An 18,260-nucleotide genomic window follows, 5' to 3' on the forward strand; every position below is an offset into this window, starting at 1 on the left:
ATATTGATCTACCTGACATCAGGTATGAAAAAATAGAAAGATAATATGCCAATGAAGCCATTTACCCTATGGGGTTTGATGTTTTGAAGAACAACCCTAGCCTCAACTAGGGTAGGATTCTTCTAAAAGTTCCCTCACCTGGTTCATTGTATAATGGAACACATCCTCTTTCCCCTCTCTGCTCTGTAATAACAAATTGCTTACCATGGTCATTCCAGGTGCATCATAATTAAATGGCTTTAAAGGAGAGATCCATTCTTCAACTAGAGTTTTTCTTCATTCTAAACATGGCCAAAGCTACAATCGAAAATTTTGTTGCAAATTGCTTTTTGGACATGTGCAGTTTTTAAAATGCCTTTTCAGTACATTTGTTTTATGCTATTTTTGAGCTTTTTCTTATAACTTATGTGGCATCCACTAATGAATCTGTGGTATTGAAACCCATGTTCTTATAAAAGGTATTTTGATACTGGCTTAAGATCATAAATTATAATTCTAGCCCCTTCTAGCTTTTTCCTGATTATTGGAATTATGTTCAATAGTCTTCTGTGTTATAATATCTCTGGTTTTTGCTTGCTCAATTTTTTCCTTTGAATTTTGATTCTCTTAGCTGTATAGCTCCAAGAACAGCCTCTGTGGATACTAACCCGCTGTGCCAGCCAATCATTCCCTGGACCCTGCCTCAATGAAACCCTAACTGTAATACATTCATTTCCAAATGGAATTTGAAAGGCCCAGAAGAATCTGGCCCTGAATTATTTTGAGGGCGGAATGATGCAGGGGAGATGAAGAGAATTGTGGATGTAGAATTGGATGGAGATGTAAATTGACTCAAGAAGCAAATTGACTAGAAGTAGAGAACTGTAATCTTAAGAGCTGCTTGGGTGGAGACCCTCCCCATTCTTGAGTGTAAAATTTGTATCCTGATCTCCATAGGCTTTACCCTCTACCCACCTTTTGCCCTCTGGTAAGAAACAAGACATAAAAACCTGGGTTGGACCCTGGCTCAGGTCTGCAGTCTTCTCTGACCATGGTCCAAAACTATTTTTGGCTGTGTTCTCTTGTTCTCTCTCTCTCTCTCTCTCTCTCTCTCTCTCTCTCTCTCTCTCTCCCTATGTCTTATAACCGTTTTAATAAATTTTTGTTTTGTTTCCACCCTTGATTTCCTGAATCTGAATAATGATACCTCATATGAAGAATGGAATACAAGTAGCTAGAAGCTACAAAATGAACAAGTCTGGGGTGACTAGGTGGCACAGTGGATAAAGCACCTGCCCTGGAGTCAGGAGTACCTGGGTTCAAATCCGGTCTCAGATATTTAATAATTACCTAGCTGTGTGGCCTTGGGCAAGCCACTTAACCCCATTTGCCTTGAAAAAAAAAATGAACAAGTCCAACAAAGTTGATCATCACCCCAAGTAGTTGTTAGTGTGTATAATGTTCTTCTGGTTTTGCTCATTTCACTGAGCATTGGTTCATGTAAGGTTTTCTAGGTTTTTTCTGAAGTTCTGTCCCTCATCAATTAGAGGATAGTGATCCATCACATTCATATTCCACAGTTTTCTTAGTCATCTCCCAATTGATGGGCATTCCCTTAATTCCCAATTCTTTGCCACCCTGAAAAGAGCACCTATGTTTATTTTTGTACATACGGGTTTTTTTAACTTGCTTTGTGTATCCATAGATCTAGTAGTGGTATTGCTGGATCAAAGGGTATGCACAGTTTTATTGCCCTTTGGGCATAAGTCCAAATTTTATCCAGAAGGGTTGGATCAATTCACAATTCCACCAACAATGCATTTGTGTCCCAGTTTTTCCATATCCCTTCTAATATTTATCATTTTCCTTTTTTAGTCATATACATTGATCATTTTCCTTTTTAGTCATATCAGCCAATTTGATCAATGTGAGGTGGTACCTCAGAGTTGTTTTAATTTCCAGCCTCTTCCTTTAATAAGATTAGTTGTTCCCAGAACCTCCATTTAAAGGAAGATGCCCAGGCTAATCCAAACTTCACTGTTCCAGGAGATCCACCTGACTCTCTGAACTCTATTACCCCATTAACCTCCCCCTTTTTAGTTTCTTTTTAGGTGTTGTCTTCCCACATTAGAGTTTAAGTTCTTTGCCATTATAGATTGTCTTTTCTTCCCTTATATTTGTAGTCCCCCCATTTAGCAGAATAGCAAAGTACCTGGCACTTAGTGTTTAATTACTACTTGTTGACTTAGAAAAGATGTACATTGTATGCAAAGGTTATAGAAACATAGGCAACTTTGGTTCAGCTAGCTCGTCCATTTGGTTGGTTTTAAACATGATGGACATCTTTCAAAAGGAATTTTATTTCCGGGAAAGTAGTACTCCTTTACAAATTGACTTCTCTCACCTTTATCCTCACTCTTTTACCAGATGGTAACATATCAACATCAAAAAGTAGTTAAAAAAAAGGAAAAATGCAAATTCAAGTTGGCAGGGGAAGAATCTGTGGGTATGCTAGTATTTGTAAATTTTCTCAATGTAGAATACTTAATCAGTTAAGGTATTTAAAAAAATCTTATAAATTGATTAAAACAAATAAGGTCCTGCATTTACAAATTTCCCAGTTCTCTTGCAACATGAAACCACAGTATTTTAAGCTCCTTAAGGATGAGGAATATGTCTTATTTCATTTTTTTCCCTCATCTCCAATGTTTAAGAATGAACTTAATAAATGTTCTTTGAATTGAACTGACAGTGTAAATGATCACTATCTGTATATGGAAGAATATAAAAATGAATGTAGAAGAAATATTTTTTCTCTGTTATTCAAACCTAAAAGTCATCTTTCAGTTTAAAGTTGTTGATATTTGTAGTTTAATTCAATTGTCTTCCAGTTCATATTGCTACATAGGTCACTATATTTGTCAGAGCAATAACTAGCAATTTTCCTACCTTAGGGTGGGTGGCATTCAGTTGAAAGAAAATGGAGGGAAGAGGGAAAATTGCCTGGGAATAAGCTCAAACTACCTGGTACCTTCCTGGTTGAACTGATGATTGTTTCTAAGTAGGTCATAACACAATTCTTATAGTTCCTAAGTGGCTTCAGGTTGGATGGTAGTAAACAAACCCTCTAAATCTTAAAGCTCTGGGACAAACCTCTAGTCATACCCTCCCCATTTAAGTCAAAAAGTGATCTCATCCCTGATTGGAGCTGAGGTAGCTACAGAGGGCATTTCCCAGCAATTGGTCACTGGGATGACATAGGATCACATGATATAATCCATATATCTTTTGTCTGACCACCCAGTTTTTAACCACCAGTTTACCATTTAATAGTTATTTGGGCAACTGAATGTCATTCTTGCGCATATATACACAACTCAGTAGACTTTCTGTTGCTTCAAACAGTACAGTTAGTAACCCAATTAAATTCTAGGACTTTTCCATGACTAAGTACATCCTGGAGATGATGCTCATAAAACTCTTCAAGATCATACATCTTCAAAACTGAAACCCAGACTTTTAATTTAGAGATGATAACTGCTACCATCTAATTTCTGCTCTCTCTCTCTCTCTCTCTCTCTCTCTCTCTCTCTATCTCTTGTGTTCTTTATACTACACACCATAGTGAATGCTCCTGCTTTGCAAACTGTTTAGTTTATTCTCAACATTGATGCTGCATTTATTGTATCCTCATTCTTCCAGAAAGGACATTCCAGCTTCCTTCATTAATTTCTATCTTTTTTTTTTTAATTTTTCAAGGTGGGAGGGGAGAGAAGAGTAATTAGTATGTCATTGGCTAACTCAATGACAAACTTTATAATGAATGAAGCACTTATTAAGTTTTTTGCTATAAGCCTGGAAAAAAAGAAAAAGAAGACAGTTCCTGCTTTCAAGAAGTTCATATTCTTATCATCACAGGAATACTTTTATTTCTCAACTTCTAGCTCAGAAACTAAAGGTTATGCTTGAAATATTGAACAAATTCACTTCTAGATCCTTTGCATCATCAGATTTCAAGCAAGAAGAGTTTATAAACCATCTGTTCTATTCCATTCCCAAGTTGGGTTTCAAAGATGTGAAATTCAATTCAATAAACATTAAGCAACTACTATGTGCTAAAAACTGTGCAAAGGACTAGGAATATAAAAGAGGCAAAAGACAGTCCCTGCTTCATAGAGCTTAAAAATCCTATGGGAAAAATCACATGAAAACAAAAATTACAATGCAAACCAGGTACAGGATAAATGACAATAACTAACAAAGGGAAGGAATTAAAAGGGCCAGGGAAAGGCTAACTATATAGGAAATGAGATGTTAGTTAGACTACTTAAAAGGCTAGGGTGATCCAGGTAATATGTCATAATAGAATTTGAAACCACATTTTCTGACTTTCCACATTTGTTGACCCATAGATGACCAAAAATAAAGACTTTATGCAATTTCTGAAAAATCCTTTTATAGCAATTTGCTTAAGTGGCATCCTGCTGGGGGGGGGGGGCATTGTGGAAAGCATCATGGGAATCTGAATCAGAATACCTTTCAATTTCTAACTTTACCACCTGCTAGCTACACAACTTTCCAAATTCCTTATTTCTTGCAGCCTCAGTTTCCTTATTGGTAAATGGGAATTATTTTCATAATATCTTTCTTCTAGTATCATATGAGAAAAAAATGTTTTGTGAACTATAGAATGGCATATAAATGCAAGATACTCATGAGACTTATAAAGCTATTAGGAGAGTGTCATTTAAATTTTATATCTCTCTTAGTACTTATCACAGTAGAAACAGGGTACTGCTGTTCACACTCAGTTTTTCTTTGTATTCATAATATCTAGCACATTGCTTTGTAAATAAAAACTAATAAACCTTAGCTCATTGAATTGAATTAAGGAATGCAAGTTGGATGAATGAATGAAAATAGTGACTATATGCTCCATACAAAACTTCCAGAAATATCTTACTGACAGAGTAGGAAAAAAATTTCATTGGGTCATTAATTTCAGTGATATCATTTTACAGAAAAAGAAACTGAGATCAAGTCAGATGAAGTGTCTTGGCCAAGCCAGTCTGGATCTGAACCCAAATCCTCTCATTGAAGTATCTTCAATACTTTCCAAGGCATTACCAATGTGCCTAAGACTGTCTTTTGAATAAGACAAGTACTATTTTTCTTTGGTATCTATTTCTGTGCTTGTGAATAAAACAATGTAGAAAGATACAGACATAATGTTTGTCCTTCATTTTTAAATAAGGCCACAGCATCAGAGAGGTGATGCCATGATGCCATGTATGCAAATTGGATTTCAGTGAGGGGGCTGATGTGCTAAGTCACCAAAATGACTTTGTCCTCCAGAGTCTTCTGGGTTCAGATGCCAGATGTGAATCAGGACTACTGGAGAAGGTCCAATATACCAGGCAATCAGATTTAAGAGATTTGTTCAAGGTCACACAGCTAGTAAGAGTCAAATGTTGGAGGTCAGATTTGAATTCCTGTTCTCATGACTAGAATGGGAACGGATGAGGGGAAAAGGCAACATATCTATACAAATAATTTAATTGATAAATTATGTGAGTTACCTTGGATAGTATAAATTTCCACTGTAAATCAGATTCATGAAGGAAAAGGAAATTGTGGCAATTTTGCCCCCGAGCTCAAAGTTAGTTTGGCCAACTTTAAGGAAATAGACAATCAATGAACATGTATTAAGATGAATGTTTGTCCTTTGTTCTCCAAGAAGACCATCACATCCGGGAGGTGATGCCAGGACAAGCACATGACTTGGATTTGAGAAAGGGGTTGTTGTGTTAAATCCCCAGCCTCACCTTCTCCTAGAGTCATCTGGATCCAGTGGCCAGATATGAATCAGAACAACTAGAAATGGAACTGGAGGAGAGGCAATCAGGGTTGATTTGCCCAAGTGACTTGCCCAAAGTCACACAGGGTCATTGTCTGAGACTGGATTCAAACTTCTGAGCTCCTGACTCCAAGGTCAGTGCTCCATCTACTGAGCCACCTAGCTGTTCAAACACTTGACCCCATATGGCTCTAGAGGAGAAAGTGAGACTTGTAATTTAGCATGGTATCCCCCTTCAATTAAATCCATTTCATGTGCTTGTCATGGAATCACCTCCCTGATGCCATGGTCTTCTTCAAAAAGAAAAGATGAATATTAACTGCTTATTAGGAGTAAAGAACTGTACTAAGCACCAGAATCTGATGTTCACCTGATGACTTCCACCCAGTGGATTCAATCACTCAAACAATTTTTCCAGTGATGAGAGAGTCAAGGGACCTTGACTTAAGGGCACACAGAGATGTCCAAATCCTGTTCCTTTTTGCTCAAGGATTTGGCTTGAATCATGACATCAGTTTCTGCCCATTTAATCCATGCTACACACTATATAGACCAATCTCCATTTAGCATTGTCAAGTTGTTGCATTTCTCAGACCTTGTGTAGAAGTGGATACTTGGAGATGGATAATTCTACGAAGTGGAGGGGAAGGGAGGTATATGGACGTGTGGGGGACTAGTACAAAGGCATGGTGATGATGGCAGATGGGATTTTGTGTGTTAAGGAGCAAGCAGACTGGTAAGGTTGCTTTGCCAAAGGAATTGAGGGGAGTAATGTGTAGGAAGTTTGGGAAGGTGAGAAGGGACCAGGTTGTAAAGAGTTTTTAAACACTGAGGGAGTTTATATGGATCCTAAGGTAACAGAGAGCCACTGGAGTTAACTGGGGTGTCGCAATACAAAATCTCTGGTGGGTCTCCGTTTTCTCATCTAGAAGACATTGGACTAGATGAGCTGAAATTTCTCCTAGCTGGACACGGGTCATCTTAGATCCCTTCGTATGGGTGTGCCCGGGAGCCCTCAGACCTTATATGGGGTACGTATTTGGTTGTGCTCTTAAGAGGTAGCAAGAATCCAGACCTTGACTCCTGGGGCTTTTCCTAAGGACCGCTCTCCCCTCCCCCTGTTGTCAACTACCCAAAGTTTAAGATTTCGCTCGCCCAAACTAAGAACCCTCTCCACTGACTTTTTTAGGCTAACACCCCTGTTCTCGCTCCTGCCCCATGCCTGCCGGCCCCCACACCGAGAAGGGCAGGGAGAGGGGGTGTCTCCCGCGGGATCTCCGCCATGCCGGTGATGCCTTTCCCTCGGAGCTCCCCAGTTGGACCAAACGCTGGTGGCCGGGGGGGACCAGGAGGGGCTTGCGAGGAGCTGGAGGGGTTCCGGGGGGCTTGCGAGCGTGGGCGCCCGTCGGCCAAGTTCGCCCCTTTCCCTGCAACTTTTGCCAGCGCCGCCGCCCGAGCCTCTGCGAAGGGAACCCCGCCGCCCTTGCGGCTCGGGCCGGGCCGGCCCCCGGGGCCCAGGTTTCCGCCGGGGTCCGGGGGGAGGGGCAAGCCGGGGGTGGGGGAGGGCCGCCGGAGCGCTCGCGGCTTCCCAGGGAGAGTGCGAGGGGAGGAGGCCAGGGCCCGGCGCTTCCTCCTCAGCCGCTTTCTCTCACATAAGCGCAGGCAGAGGGCGCATCCGTCATGCCCTCCCCCTGCGCCCGCCGCCGCCGCCGCCGGGGCCGCGCAGTTCCACGCGCCCGGGACGCCGGAGCAGCCGGGAGCCTGCAGCCGCCGCCGCCCTCGCCTCCCGGGCCGCCATCCGGAGCCCCGGAGCCGGCCAAGCCCGGGGCCTGAGCCGCCGCCGTCCCCGCCGCGGCTCCTGCCCCCTGCCCCCCGGCGCCTGCCGCCGCTGCCCCCTCAGGGGCTTCCTTGGGGAAAGGAGGGAGGGGGGCGGGGGGAACCATCTGTGCGGGTTCAGACTTTTCAAGGGGGGGGGTGTTGATGCACTTCCCCCCTCCCCAAAGAAAAACAAACGGAGGGGGCGCCTTTCCCGTCCCCGGCTCGGGCTCTCGCCCTTCACCTCGCGGCCTCCTGAATGAGGAGGACTCGGATGTCCGGCTTCCTGTGAGCCTTTTTACCTGACGGGCTCCGACGCTGCCCCGCACTCACGGGGAGAGCCGCCTGGCAAAAGTTTGGAGCCCCCGCGCGACGGAGCCGCCGCCTCCCGTCCGCCCGCCGGACGTTCCACTGGCTGGATACTGGGGGCCGCGACCCGCAGGAGCGCTCGGCGTTGCAGGGGCGCCCAAGCCCCCGCCCCCCGTAAGCCCACCAGCCTGCCCCCCTCCCCACCCCGCCCCAGCCCCCCCAGGGGTCTGTTCACCATGCACTTGCTGGGATTCCTCTCCCTGCTCTGCTCCCTGACGGCGGCCGCTCTGCTCCTGGGACCGCGGGCGCCCGCCGCCGCCGCGGCTTACCAGTCCGGACTGGGCTACGCCGAGGAAGAGCCGGATCTGGGGCCGGCGAAGGTAAGCGCGTCCCCACGGCTCCTCGGGCTGCCCCGGCGGGCGGGGGGCGGAGAAAGGGAGCCGGTCCAAAGAGAACCGTTGGGGGGTCTTGGGGAAGTGGGGGCTCAAGATGAGGACGCCTGTTCTACCGAAGAAAGACGCTCACAAACTTCCTTAAAAACTGTGTGTGTGTGTGTGGAGGGGGATAAAGGGGAGGGGGGGAGCAAGGGGGTTTCTGAAGCATTTGCAAATGAGCCTAAGTACCTAAAGCACACTTCACTTAAGTGCCCCGAGTAATGTCTACTGATAGCCAAGTGAGCCCATGGATGCTACAGACAGTCGAGCTTTGCCCAGTGACCCAACTGCTGTAAGGCTCAGCAGCGCAAGACGGGCTAGCAGAAGCGCGCCTTCCCGGGCAAATCAATGGTACATGGAGGCAATTTTGTCCGTGGGCATAGCTGATCAGTCAACCTACAAGATTTCATTGAGTAGCTGCGATGCGGGCTGGCTCGCTCAGAGGCTTTGTAGGGGGTGGGGAGGGGAAGAAATACAAAAGGAGTAGAAGAGACTTAATGACCTGGGAATGATGGATGCATTAAGACGCCTCAACCATGCTTGGGGAAAGAAACTTGTTCACTTGCGGAGGAAACTGGAGATGATTCTTATCTGGTCCTTTCAAAACCAGGCTGGTTTTCACTTTTAAAATTGCACTTCTTAGATCTCTTAATGATTTGCTGAAGGTGTGACAAATCCCAAGTCTGAAAATGTCTTAAAAGGCTGGTAAGGAGCAGTTAAAGAGGCTTTCCTTTCCAGGCTGAGATTTACCTTGTGACTTCAAACTGTTGCTGTTCCTTGATCTTAGAAAACTGTTACTCTAGAAGGTTTTAATATGCAGTTGGTGAGAGGTTGGACAGTAACGGTATCTAAGCACAATGTCATATCATACAATTACTTGATTAAAGATGCTTTAATGTATCTGGATAGAAATTTTGTGAATGAATACAACAGCAGAACTCTACTAGAGCTCCAGTTCAGTTTATGGCATAATGGAACGATAGGCAGTCAAAGTGACATGGTCTGTCTACTCTGGGGTTATTGCATTCTTTTTCACCTACTTTAACTCCTACTTTTATTTATCCTCAGCAATCATTACTTGATATACCACACTGATGCTGATGACAGTTTTAAAACACTTGTTGACTACAGAGAAGGGGGGAAGGAGGTTAGGATTAATTGCTATTCCATAGGCTAAATTATGCCTTAGAGTTCACTTTTGGAGTTAAAAAAAATGCTGTTCAAGTTAATTTTGAATTTTTAAGTTACAAAACATGGGATGTGAATGAAAAAAGTTTTCATGATATTTGAATGAATAGCTGCAAAGTTCTTTAATTACTCTTCTCATAGTTTTTTTGGTAAATTTTTTTTCTGTGCATTAAATCAAAGAAAATGCATTGAGTTAATTACCTCGCTTTTTAAAATGCAACTATTATTTAATTTCATAAGTTAAGAATACTGTGCTATTAACTATGATCTTAAAATAATTTATAAATTGACCCCAAATTATTATTTTAGTCAAATAAAGGAATGATGGAGAAGAGTTTTGTGAGCTAGGACAGTATAAGTTAAATTGTATAGCAGTTTATAGCAATGTAGTTTTTATCTTTTGAAAAGTTTCTGTTATTAATGCTGATGCTAACTATATGTGTGAATGATTTCCTGACCTAAAGTGTTATAAAATGCAATATAGCAAAGTCAAGCTCTTCCTAGGCTTTGAATATCAGCGCACATTTATTAGATGGGTGAAATAGTGTTTTAGAATGGATGGAGGGCTGACCTTGAAATCAGGAAGACCCAATTTCTGACATATATTAGCTTTGTGACTCTTTGGATGTAAGAGGTTAAGTGATGTCACTTAACTTGTGTGCCTCCCCCCTCCCCCCCACAGCAGCAAGTCACTTACCTTTTCCCTGCCCCCTTCAATAACTTTCCAAGACTTGAAGTTACAGATGGGTTACTCATCTGCAACTCTACAATTGGACTTCCCTATAAGGATGAAATTGTAGATCTAGACCAAATACACGTGTTTGTTTGTTTTTTTTTTTCCCAGAAAAGCAAAGCACAGGAGACATGAGTAAAACATAACTTCTATTCTGTGTTTTTAAGAAGAATTTCCTTTGGTTCTGTTGAAGAACTGGGAACAAGGTTGTGGAAGAGGACACTTAAATAAGTAATAATTGATAAAGCAAGTATTAAATAGTATGTGTGTTTCTGGGGAAAACAGCCAATTCAGCTAATAGAACTGAGTTGATTATCCTCAGTGTGCTACTCTGTATATGGATGTTTGTAAGTATGATGGTATTGACCTCTGGGGGGAGAAGAAGAATCAAATTTAATTTTTGAAGAAATAAATAATAATAGTACTGTAGAGAAGAGCCGATTAAATAAAAGTTTCATTAACTTTATACATGGAGTTCTTAGCACTTCTAGTCAACTGAGTTTTCCTTTTTTCATGTGAATTTCTGGTTTGGATTACATATAAATTATGTTATACAATTTCAAATTACATATAGTTTAATGGAATATAATAGTGACATTGAATTCTACTTCTTGGTATCTGTGTACCTTATTAGTCAGGTGTTTAAGAATTCATATAATTAAAGTCACTAAGACTATAGAGATACCAATCAGTACATTTCATGATCTGTAATTCATTGACTTCAAAGACAGTTCCCCTGTAATACACTGGAACAGTAATACCTAAATGGAATCCCAGAGATCTCAAAGGGTTAGAGTATCTCCTTATTTGTCAACTTTATGACCAATGGTGAATTTTGCACTGTTCTTTATTTACAATCATAAATAGGAACTTATGTACTTTAAGAATCTTACAAGGGGCGGCTAGGTGGCGTAGTGGATAAAGCACCGGTGTTGGAGTCAGGAGTACCTGGGTTCAAATCTGGTCTCGGACACACACTTAATAATTACCTAGCTGTGTGGCCTTCCTTGGGCAAGCCACTTAACCCCATTTGCCTTGCAAAAACTAAAACAAACAAACAAACAAAAAAAAACAAACAAGAATCTTACAGCTCATCTCCAATAGTTTAAGTTGAACGTTACCTTTATCTCCTCCATCTAGCCAAGGACATTTTGTTACAAGGAGGTCAAAGTAGAAATGAGAGTCAGGTCTTGGATTATCACTGGAACTCAGGATCCTATTCCATTCGGCATCATCCTAAATGTATAATTTACAAAAATGTTTTTAAAAAATCTTTTCTCTCTAGTGCTCAATAGGACAGGCAAAGAGTCAAAAAAAAAACAACAAAGAACTTTGTTTATATTGGGATCAAGTTTAGCTAGAACTAGCCAGGGAAAGGGGAGGATGAAAAAGGAGAAAACATGAAAGAGTTTAATCAAACCCAAAGGAATAGGAAAATGTGGCCAAATTATCCAATCCATCCTCTTGTCAACATGAGATTACTTGGGATTGCATGTACTTTGTCATTTCATGCTAGGACATTAGCATCTTTAGAAAGATCAGTTTAATGTAATTGAAACAAAATATACTAAGACATAGTCATCACTAAATACTACCCAATGTGTTATTTTGGTATTAAGTGATGCCTTGGTGACCCAAAAGACTAAACCAAAGGTACTTTGGTTTAATAAGTAGTAAAGGTACTTATTTCAACAGTACCCCAATTGATTGCCTGGGCTAAAAATTCTGAGTAAAAAAAAAATGGCTTAGAAACTTCAAGGATACCTGACTGGTAATAGCTTAATTAGTGAACTAAGATATTTTAGAATATAACATTTGAGGAAGACATAATTTCCACAATATACACATTAGTAGGCTAGATATATCATGAAAATGAGCTAATAAAGACCCTAATGGGGCAACTGGGTAGCACAGTAGAATGAGTCCTGGAACTGAAGTAAAGAAAGTTCATTTTCTGAGTTCAAATCCAGTCTCATACACTTACTAGCTGCATAATCCTCTCCAAGTTACTTAGTTGCCTCAGTTTCCTTATCTGTGAAATGAGCTAGAGAAAGAAGTGGCAAGCCATTCCAGTATGTTTGCCAAGAAAACCCCAAATCGGATCATGAAGAATATAACACAATTGAATAACAACAAATCAACTTTCCTTTCTTTTTTTAAATAAGTCACTTTTAGGAATTATATGTTTCATATAATAGATATTTACTTATTAATATATGAATCATTAATTTTAATAGCAATTCTGTTTTTAAATAACAAAGCATTTGGTTTTGGTACTTCACATTTAAAAATTATGATAGGCAAAGTTTTATGTATATATATACATGTTTATATATAATATTTTTCATCTTTTAGCATATATGTATATATTTATCTGTTATGTCATTTATGGCCTTCTCTATCATATTATAATTATCTCTTTACATATAAATGGGGTCATGTATCATAAGTCTTTTATAATAATGAGTTCACTTTCCCAAAGTATGTTCAGGATTATATAAATTATCTTCTCTGATCTTCACAACATATTTCTGAAGTAAGTACTATTATTATTATTTTAATTTTAGAAATAAGGAAATGGAAGTTTAGAGAAATTAATTGAATTTAATCAGTTAATCATCATAAGTTTATTAATAATCTACGCATTTGAGGTAAAGTGCTAAGTAATGGGGCACTGACATTTCCCAAGTTCAAAAAGCTAAGTATCTAAGGAAGGCTTTCTTGTTCCAAGTTCAGAACTCCATCTAATGTACTAAAGGGCCTCATTCTGTATCTGACATTATCTAGTAGGATACCCAGATCTTTTGACTAAGATCAAATATTTTCTATCTGATTTGTCTGTGATCTTTGATAATATGTCATAAAACCATAGAATGTTATAAGTAGTAGGGGGAGGGGTGAGGGGGAGGTCTTAGAGATTATCTAACAGCCAGTCATCTCATTTTAAGATGAGGAAACTTAAGCTCATAAAGATTAAGTGTTTTAAATTAGGTGACCCAGGTCATTAAAAAGGTTGCAAATAAAAGCCGAATCTCCTACTCCCAATCCAGTGTCCCATCATCATCAAATAATTGATTTATCCTCAAGGAACTTAAAGTCCAGTTAAAATAAAGAGCATATATAACATCTAAATAGGTGTTTGAGATAGCTTACAATAAATATTAGAAGTAAATTACAAAATATGTGTCACAAGAATATAGAGGTAGAAGAGATCACTTCTAGTTGTGGCAGCTAGGCGAAACCCCACAGGAAAAGTTGGTCAAACTGCACTTAATTAAATTAGTAGAGAGGGTTCTAGATAGAGAGCATGTTGTGAGCAAAGGCTTGGAGGTAATCATTTTCATGATTGAAATAATGAATAAAAGAATTTGGCTCTTCTGAGTCAAATCACCCAACAAAAACTGGTCAAGGATGACCTAGAGAATTAAAATTTATTTTTGATCACAAAAATATCCCCTATAACCAATGATAATAGTAAAATGCAATAATATAATATACTATACAAAATAAAAATAAAAAGTTGAATAATAGAACATATACTTTTTAAACAAACCTAAGAGCATGCCATTTTTAATGTGATTATTAGTCACTCCCTCTTTCTGGTTATATAACAGGGGTCACATGAATGGGATTTGAAAGCCTGAAGTTTGGAGTTAATTCTGTACTGGCTCTTCTCTTATGTCTTTATACTCTTGGCAATCTCATCATATCCCCAAATTCAATATTTTTCTCTACAGAGTGCTCCTCAACTCTAAATCCAGCCTTATTCCTCTCCATAATATCAGCTGCTTGGTTGAAATCTCCACCTATGTGTTAGAGTAAAAAAAATACCTTTTTTCTTAACAAGTCTATTTCTGTCAAGGTCAGTCATCTATCTTTGCAACTTGAACATCAACATCATTTTATTTATTCTAGACATTATGCTGGATGGTGATGGTAAGGATAAATGGATTAAGGATAAATCTGTGATTTCACTGGAACAGAGGACTTCTAGTGCAGAAAATCCCTATATTTATACAGGTTAATATGTCATCTGTGGCTTATAAAAATTGCCTAGAGCCAAGGTGTTAAAATCAAAAACATAGGAGCCACTGATTTGTACCTAAGCATCTCTGTAGATTACATATTAACTGTTTCAGAATGTAATATTAGTTATTGTAATGTTATTTTTTTTTACTTGTTTCCCAAATACATTTTAACTTGGTTCTCATTGCACTCACGAGTGTTATGAGCACAAAATAAACAGGAACATAGGTTTGACATTTGTGGCCTAGAGCATTGGGAGGTTAAATGATATGTCCTAAGTAGAACTTGAACCCCACTGGTCTTGGTCCCTCTCTGTCTATTTTGCGATTCTGTCTTTATAGGCATACAAAGCAAGAGACTGCCCTGTCCTCTAGGAGTTTGCATCCTATTAGAGAAAAAATAAAGATATAATATATTAAAATACATGCATATCCACATCTTTTCACTCTCACTGTCCCAAACTAATAAGCTGGCATCTTTTATCTTTTAAATCACCTCAATACCTCTCACCACTATCATCTTAATGAGTTGTTTTAATTCATGTTTCTTGGCAGAGATACTGGAGTTGTCTGTCCTTTCCTTCTCCAATTCATTTTATAGAAGAGGGTACTGGAACAAACAAGGTTATGGGACTTGCTCAGGATTTCACAACTATTAAGTGTCTAAGACCAGATTTGAATTCAGAAAGATGTGTCTTCCCTTACTCTAGGGCTGCCACTATCAATTAAGCTTTCCTTAGTTTTTTCCCTAATTCATGCTAGTTCAATCCCCATCATTTTTTTTGTTTAGATTATTTGAATAGCAACTGAATTTATTTCCCTGAATTCAGTCTTTCCTTTTCTAGTTCATCTTCCACACAGATATTTCTGAAGCTCAAGTTGGACATGCCACACTCTGTTCAAGGGCCCTTACTTCATCTCCATTGTTGTAATGATCAAATACAATATCTTCTATTTTTAATTTAAATTTCTTCACAATCTGGTTCCAAAGTCTCTTTCTAGGCTGAATACATATTACTCCCCTTTTTATATACTACACTCCAGTCAAACTGGACTATTCAACTTCTCTCAAAAAAAAAAAGACATTTTACAGACTTGTTAGCATGTGGTAAACATTTCATATTTTATGGTTAGAATGCACTCCTTCCTGAATCAACCAGAGCACCACTCGTTAAGAGATGTTTTTTGACATTTCTAAACAAGGGAATGGTGTGGCACAGTAATCTTTTAAAAACCTTCATCTGGCAACAATATACAGGATGGATGAGTGGGATAACTAGAGAAAGGTGAGAGAGACCAGAGATTAAAAGACTGGGTTAGAAGATTAGTGCAATAATCCAGCCTCAAAGTGATGAGAGACTGAGGCAATGGGGAATGGAATGACTTGGAAGAATGTGAGATTTTTAAGGAAAACTCAATTGACAGAAGTAAATTTAATGTCGAAGAACAAGATATAATTTATGCTTTCAAGCCTGAATGATTGGAATGATGCTCTTGATAATTAAAAAATCTGGAACTGCTTTGTAGGGGATATATTCCTCACATTTGAAATAGTTTTAAGGAATAAGATTACAAATTGCAAATTCAATTCAACTGAAACCAGCAAGTAATCTGTTCTTATTAAAAGGGAATAATGGAATTAAGTCAACAGAATTTAAACTATGTACAAAATTCCACAGCCAATCAATCCACAGCCAAAATAAGATACATATATCCTGATACGTAACATAGAAAAAATTATAAATTTCAGTCGCTGTATAACAAGAAGTCAAGTCACTGTTCTTGTTTCCTCAGCTGAAAAATTTCCTAAGGTCTTTACAATCTAATGTTAAGCATCTTATTAATAACTAAACAAAAAGTATTGGAGTTTTAATATACTGTGTCATCTCTGTGCCATCCATATGTTGCAGCATCAATAATCTTTGTCATTCTACAGATTCCCACACGTTATCCTTGCCATCTGTCTACTTTTGGCTGCCTGGGAAGGAGATTTAAGAATTCAGAAATGTAGAGAATATGTGGGAATAGGATAAAGGGTCTTTTTGCTTTCTTCTACCTAATACTTTACACATGAAATTACTGGTCTGATAGTCACTGGAGGTAATGGGGGGGGCAGAAATCTAACAGTGAAGAGGTGGGATATTGCCACTCTTTTCTTAATATTCTAGTTTCTGAGTGCATTCATATGTTGAAATAATATTTGTATATTTCTATTATTCACATCCTCTCTTACATGTCATATTTCCAAAATAATACAGAGGGCAAGAGAGGATATCTGGCTTTGGAGGACATTAAAAAGAAACATAACGTAACTTTCAATTGTTAATGTCCATCCATGTTCTTTAATTTTGTACTGTTTTGAAATGTTGCTTTATAAGTGACCTTAGATATGACCTAACAAACCTCTTATTTTATTGTTAGCAAAAACAACTAAGTAAAAGTTAAATGACTTGCCTAAGATCATACAAATAGAGCCTAAAGTTCACACTGTATCCTAATCAGTTGATGAAAAAGACACTATTTCTATATGGTAATATTTGTACCTTTATCCGAAGTGAAATAGGAGTCACTTTTTTTTTGCATGTGCATTTTTTTTATTAATTTTTGAATTTTACAACTTTTGCCTTAATCTTGCTCCCCCCCCACAGAAGGCAGTCCAATAATCTTTACATTGTTTCTATGCTATATATTGATCAAAATTGAATATGTTGAAAGAGAAATCATATCCCTGAGGAAAAAACAAAATATAAGAGATAGCAAGATTACATGATAAGATAATAAGATGATGGTGTTGTTTTTTTTTTTTCTTAAAGGGAATAGTTTTTAGCCTTTGCTCAAACTCTACAATTCTTTCTCTGGATACAGATGGTATTCTCCATCGCAGATACCCCAAAATTGTCCCTCATTGTTGCACTGATGAAATGAGCAAGTCCATTAAGGTTGATCACCACCCCATGTTGTTGTTATGGTGTATAGTGATTTCATTGTACACCAGCTATCAGTTCATTCAAATCCTTCCAGGCTTCTCTGAATTCCCCATCCCTTCTGTTTTCTAATAGAACAACAGTGTTCCATGAAGGGCATATACCACAATTTGTTCAGCCATTCCGAGTCACTTTTTTTAACTCTAAAATGAGCAAGTTGGACTAGGTGCTCTTAAAGTTTCCTTAGAATTCAAAAAACTCGTTTTGGCAGTGACTATATTTTGTGAGCCCATATTTGCCTTACATAACTTGGTTTTGGTGTTCTGGGCCTGAAGTCAGTAAGACCTGAGTTCAAATCCAGTCTTAGATACATACTAGCTTTTTGACCATAGGCAAGATGCTGAACCCTGTTTGCCTCAGTTTCCTCATCTGTAAAATGAGCTGGAGAAAGAAATGGCAAACTATTCCAGTATCTTTGCCAAGCAAACCCCAAATGGAGTCATGAAGAGTTCAACAGAACTGAAATGACTGCAGAATAATGACAATTTGCCTTACAAGAGGGTGGGAGATATTTATAGGAAGAAATGTAAAGTCATGATTGGGTTCAAAAATCAAATTGCCTAGCTGTATGACCTTGGGCAAGTCACTTACCCCCTTACCTTAAATAAATAAAAATTTAAAAAATACAAGTGGTTACTTTAAAATTATCTATAAGTGATTACTTTCATGAATGACTTTTCAAGTCCCAAAAGGTTAATGTAGCTTCTAGAACTGTTTTTTCTACACTAAAGTAGTAATTTTACATAAGAGATGTTGACAAATCAATTATGCCTTTAATTATTACAATATTCACTTAATATGGGCCCCAGTGGGATGTTTTATGCACTTCCACTAGATTAGATACAAATTTTTTGAAGTTAACATATATGATGTCATGCATTTTAAAGAAGAAATCATTTTCTTAGCTTCTTACACATAAGCTTAAAATCTCTTTAA

At 38.9% G+C, this 18,260-nt stretch overlaps 1 protein-coding gene across 1 annotated transcript in view; it reads left to right on the forward strand.

The window, feature by feature from the left end:
- Nucleotides 1–7,697: 7,697 nt before the first annotated feature.
- Nucleotides 7,698–18,260, forward strand: part of VEGFC (vascular endothelial growth factor C) — a 170,945-nt gene continuing 160,382 nt past the window's right edge. Inside the window, exon 1 of the mRNA XM_074228922.1 lies at nt 7,698–8,340. Coding sequence (XP_074085023.1) covers nt 8,197–8,340 — 144 coding nt within the window. The 5' untranslated portion in view covers nt 7,698–8,196. The remainder of the gene's footprint in view (nt 8,341–18,260) is intronic.

The sequence above is a fragment of the Macrotis lagotis genome, chromosome 3 (assembly GCF_037893015.1).
Source record: "Macrotis lagotis isolate mMagLag1 chromosome 3, bilby.v1.9.chrom.fasta, whole genome shotgun sequence".
Classification (NCBI taxonomy): Eukaryota; Metazoa; Chordata; class Mammalia; order Peramelemorphia; family Peramelidae; genus Macrotis; species Macrotis lagotis.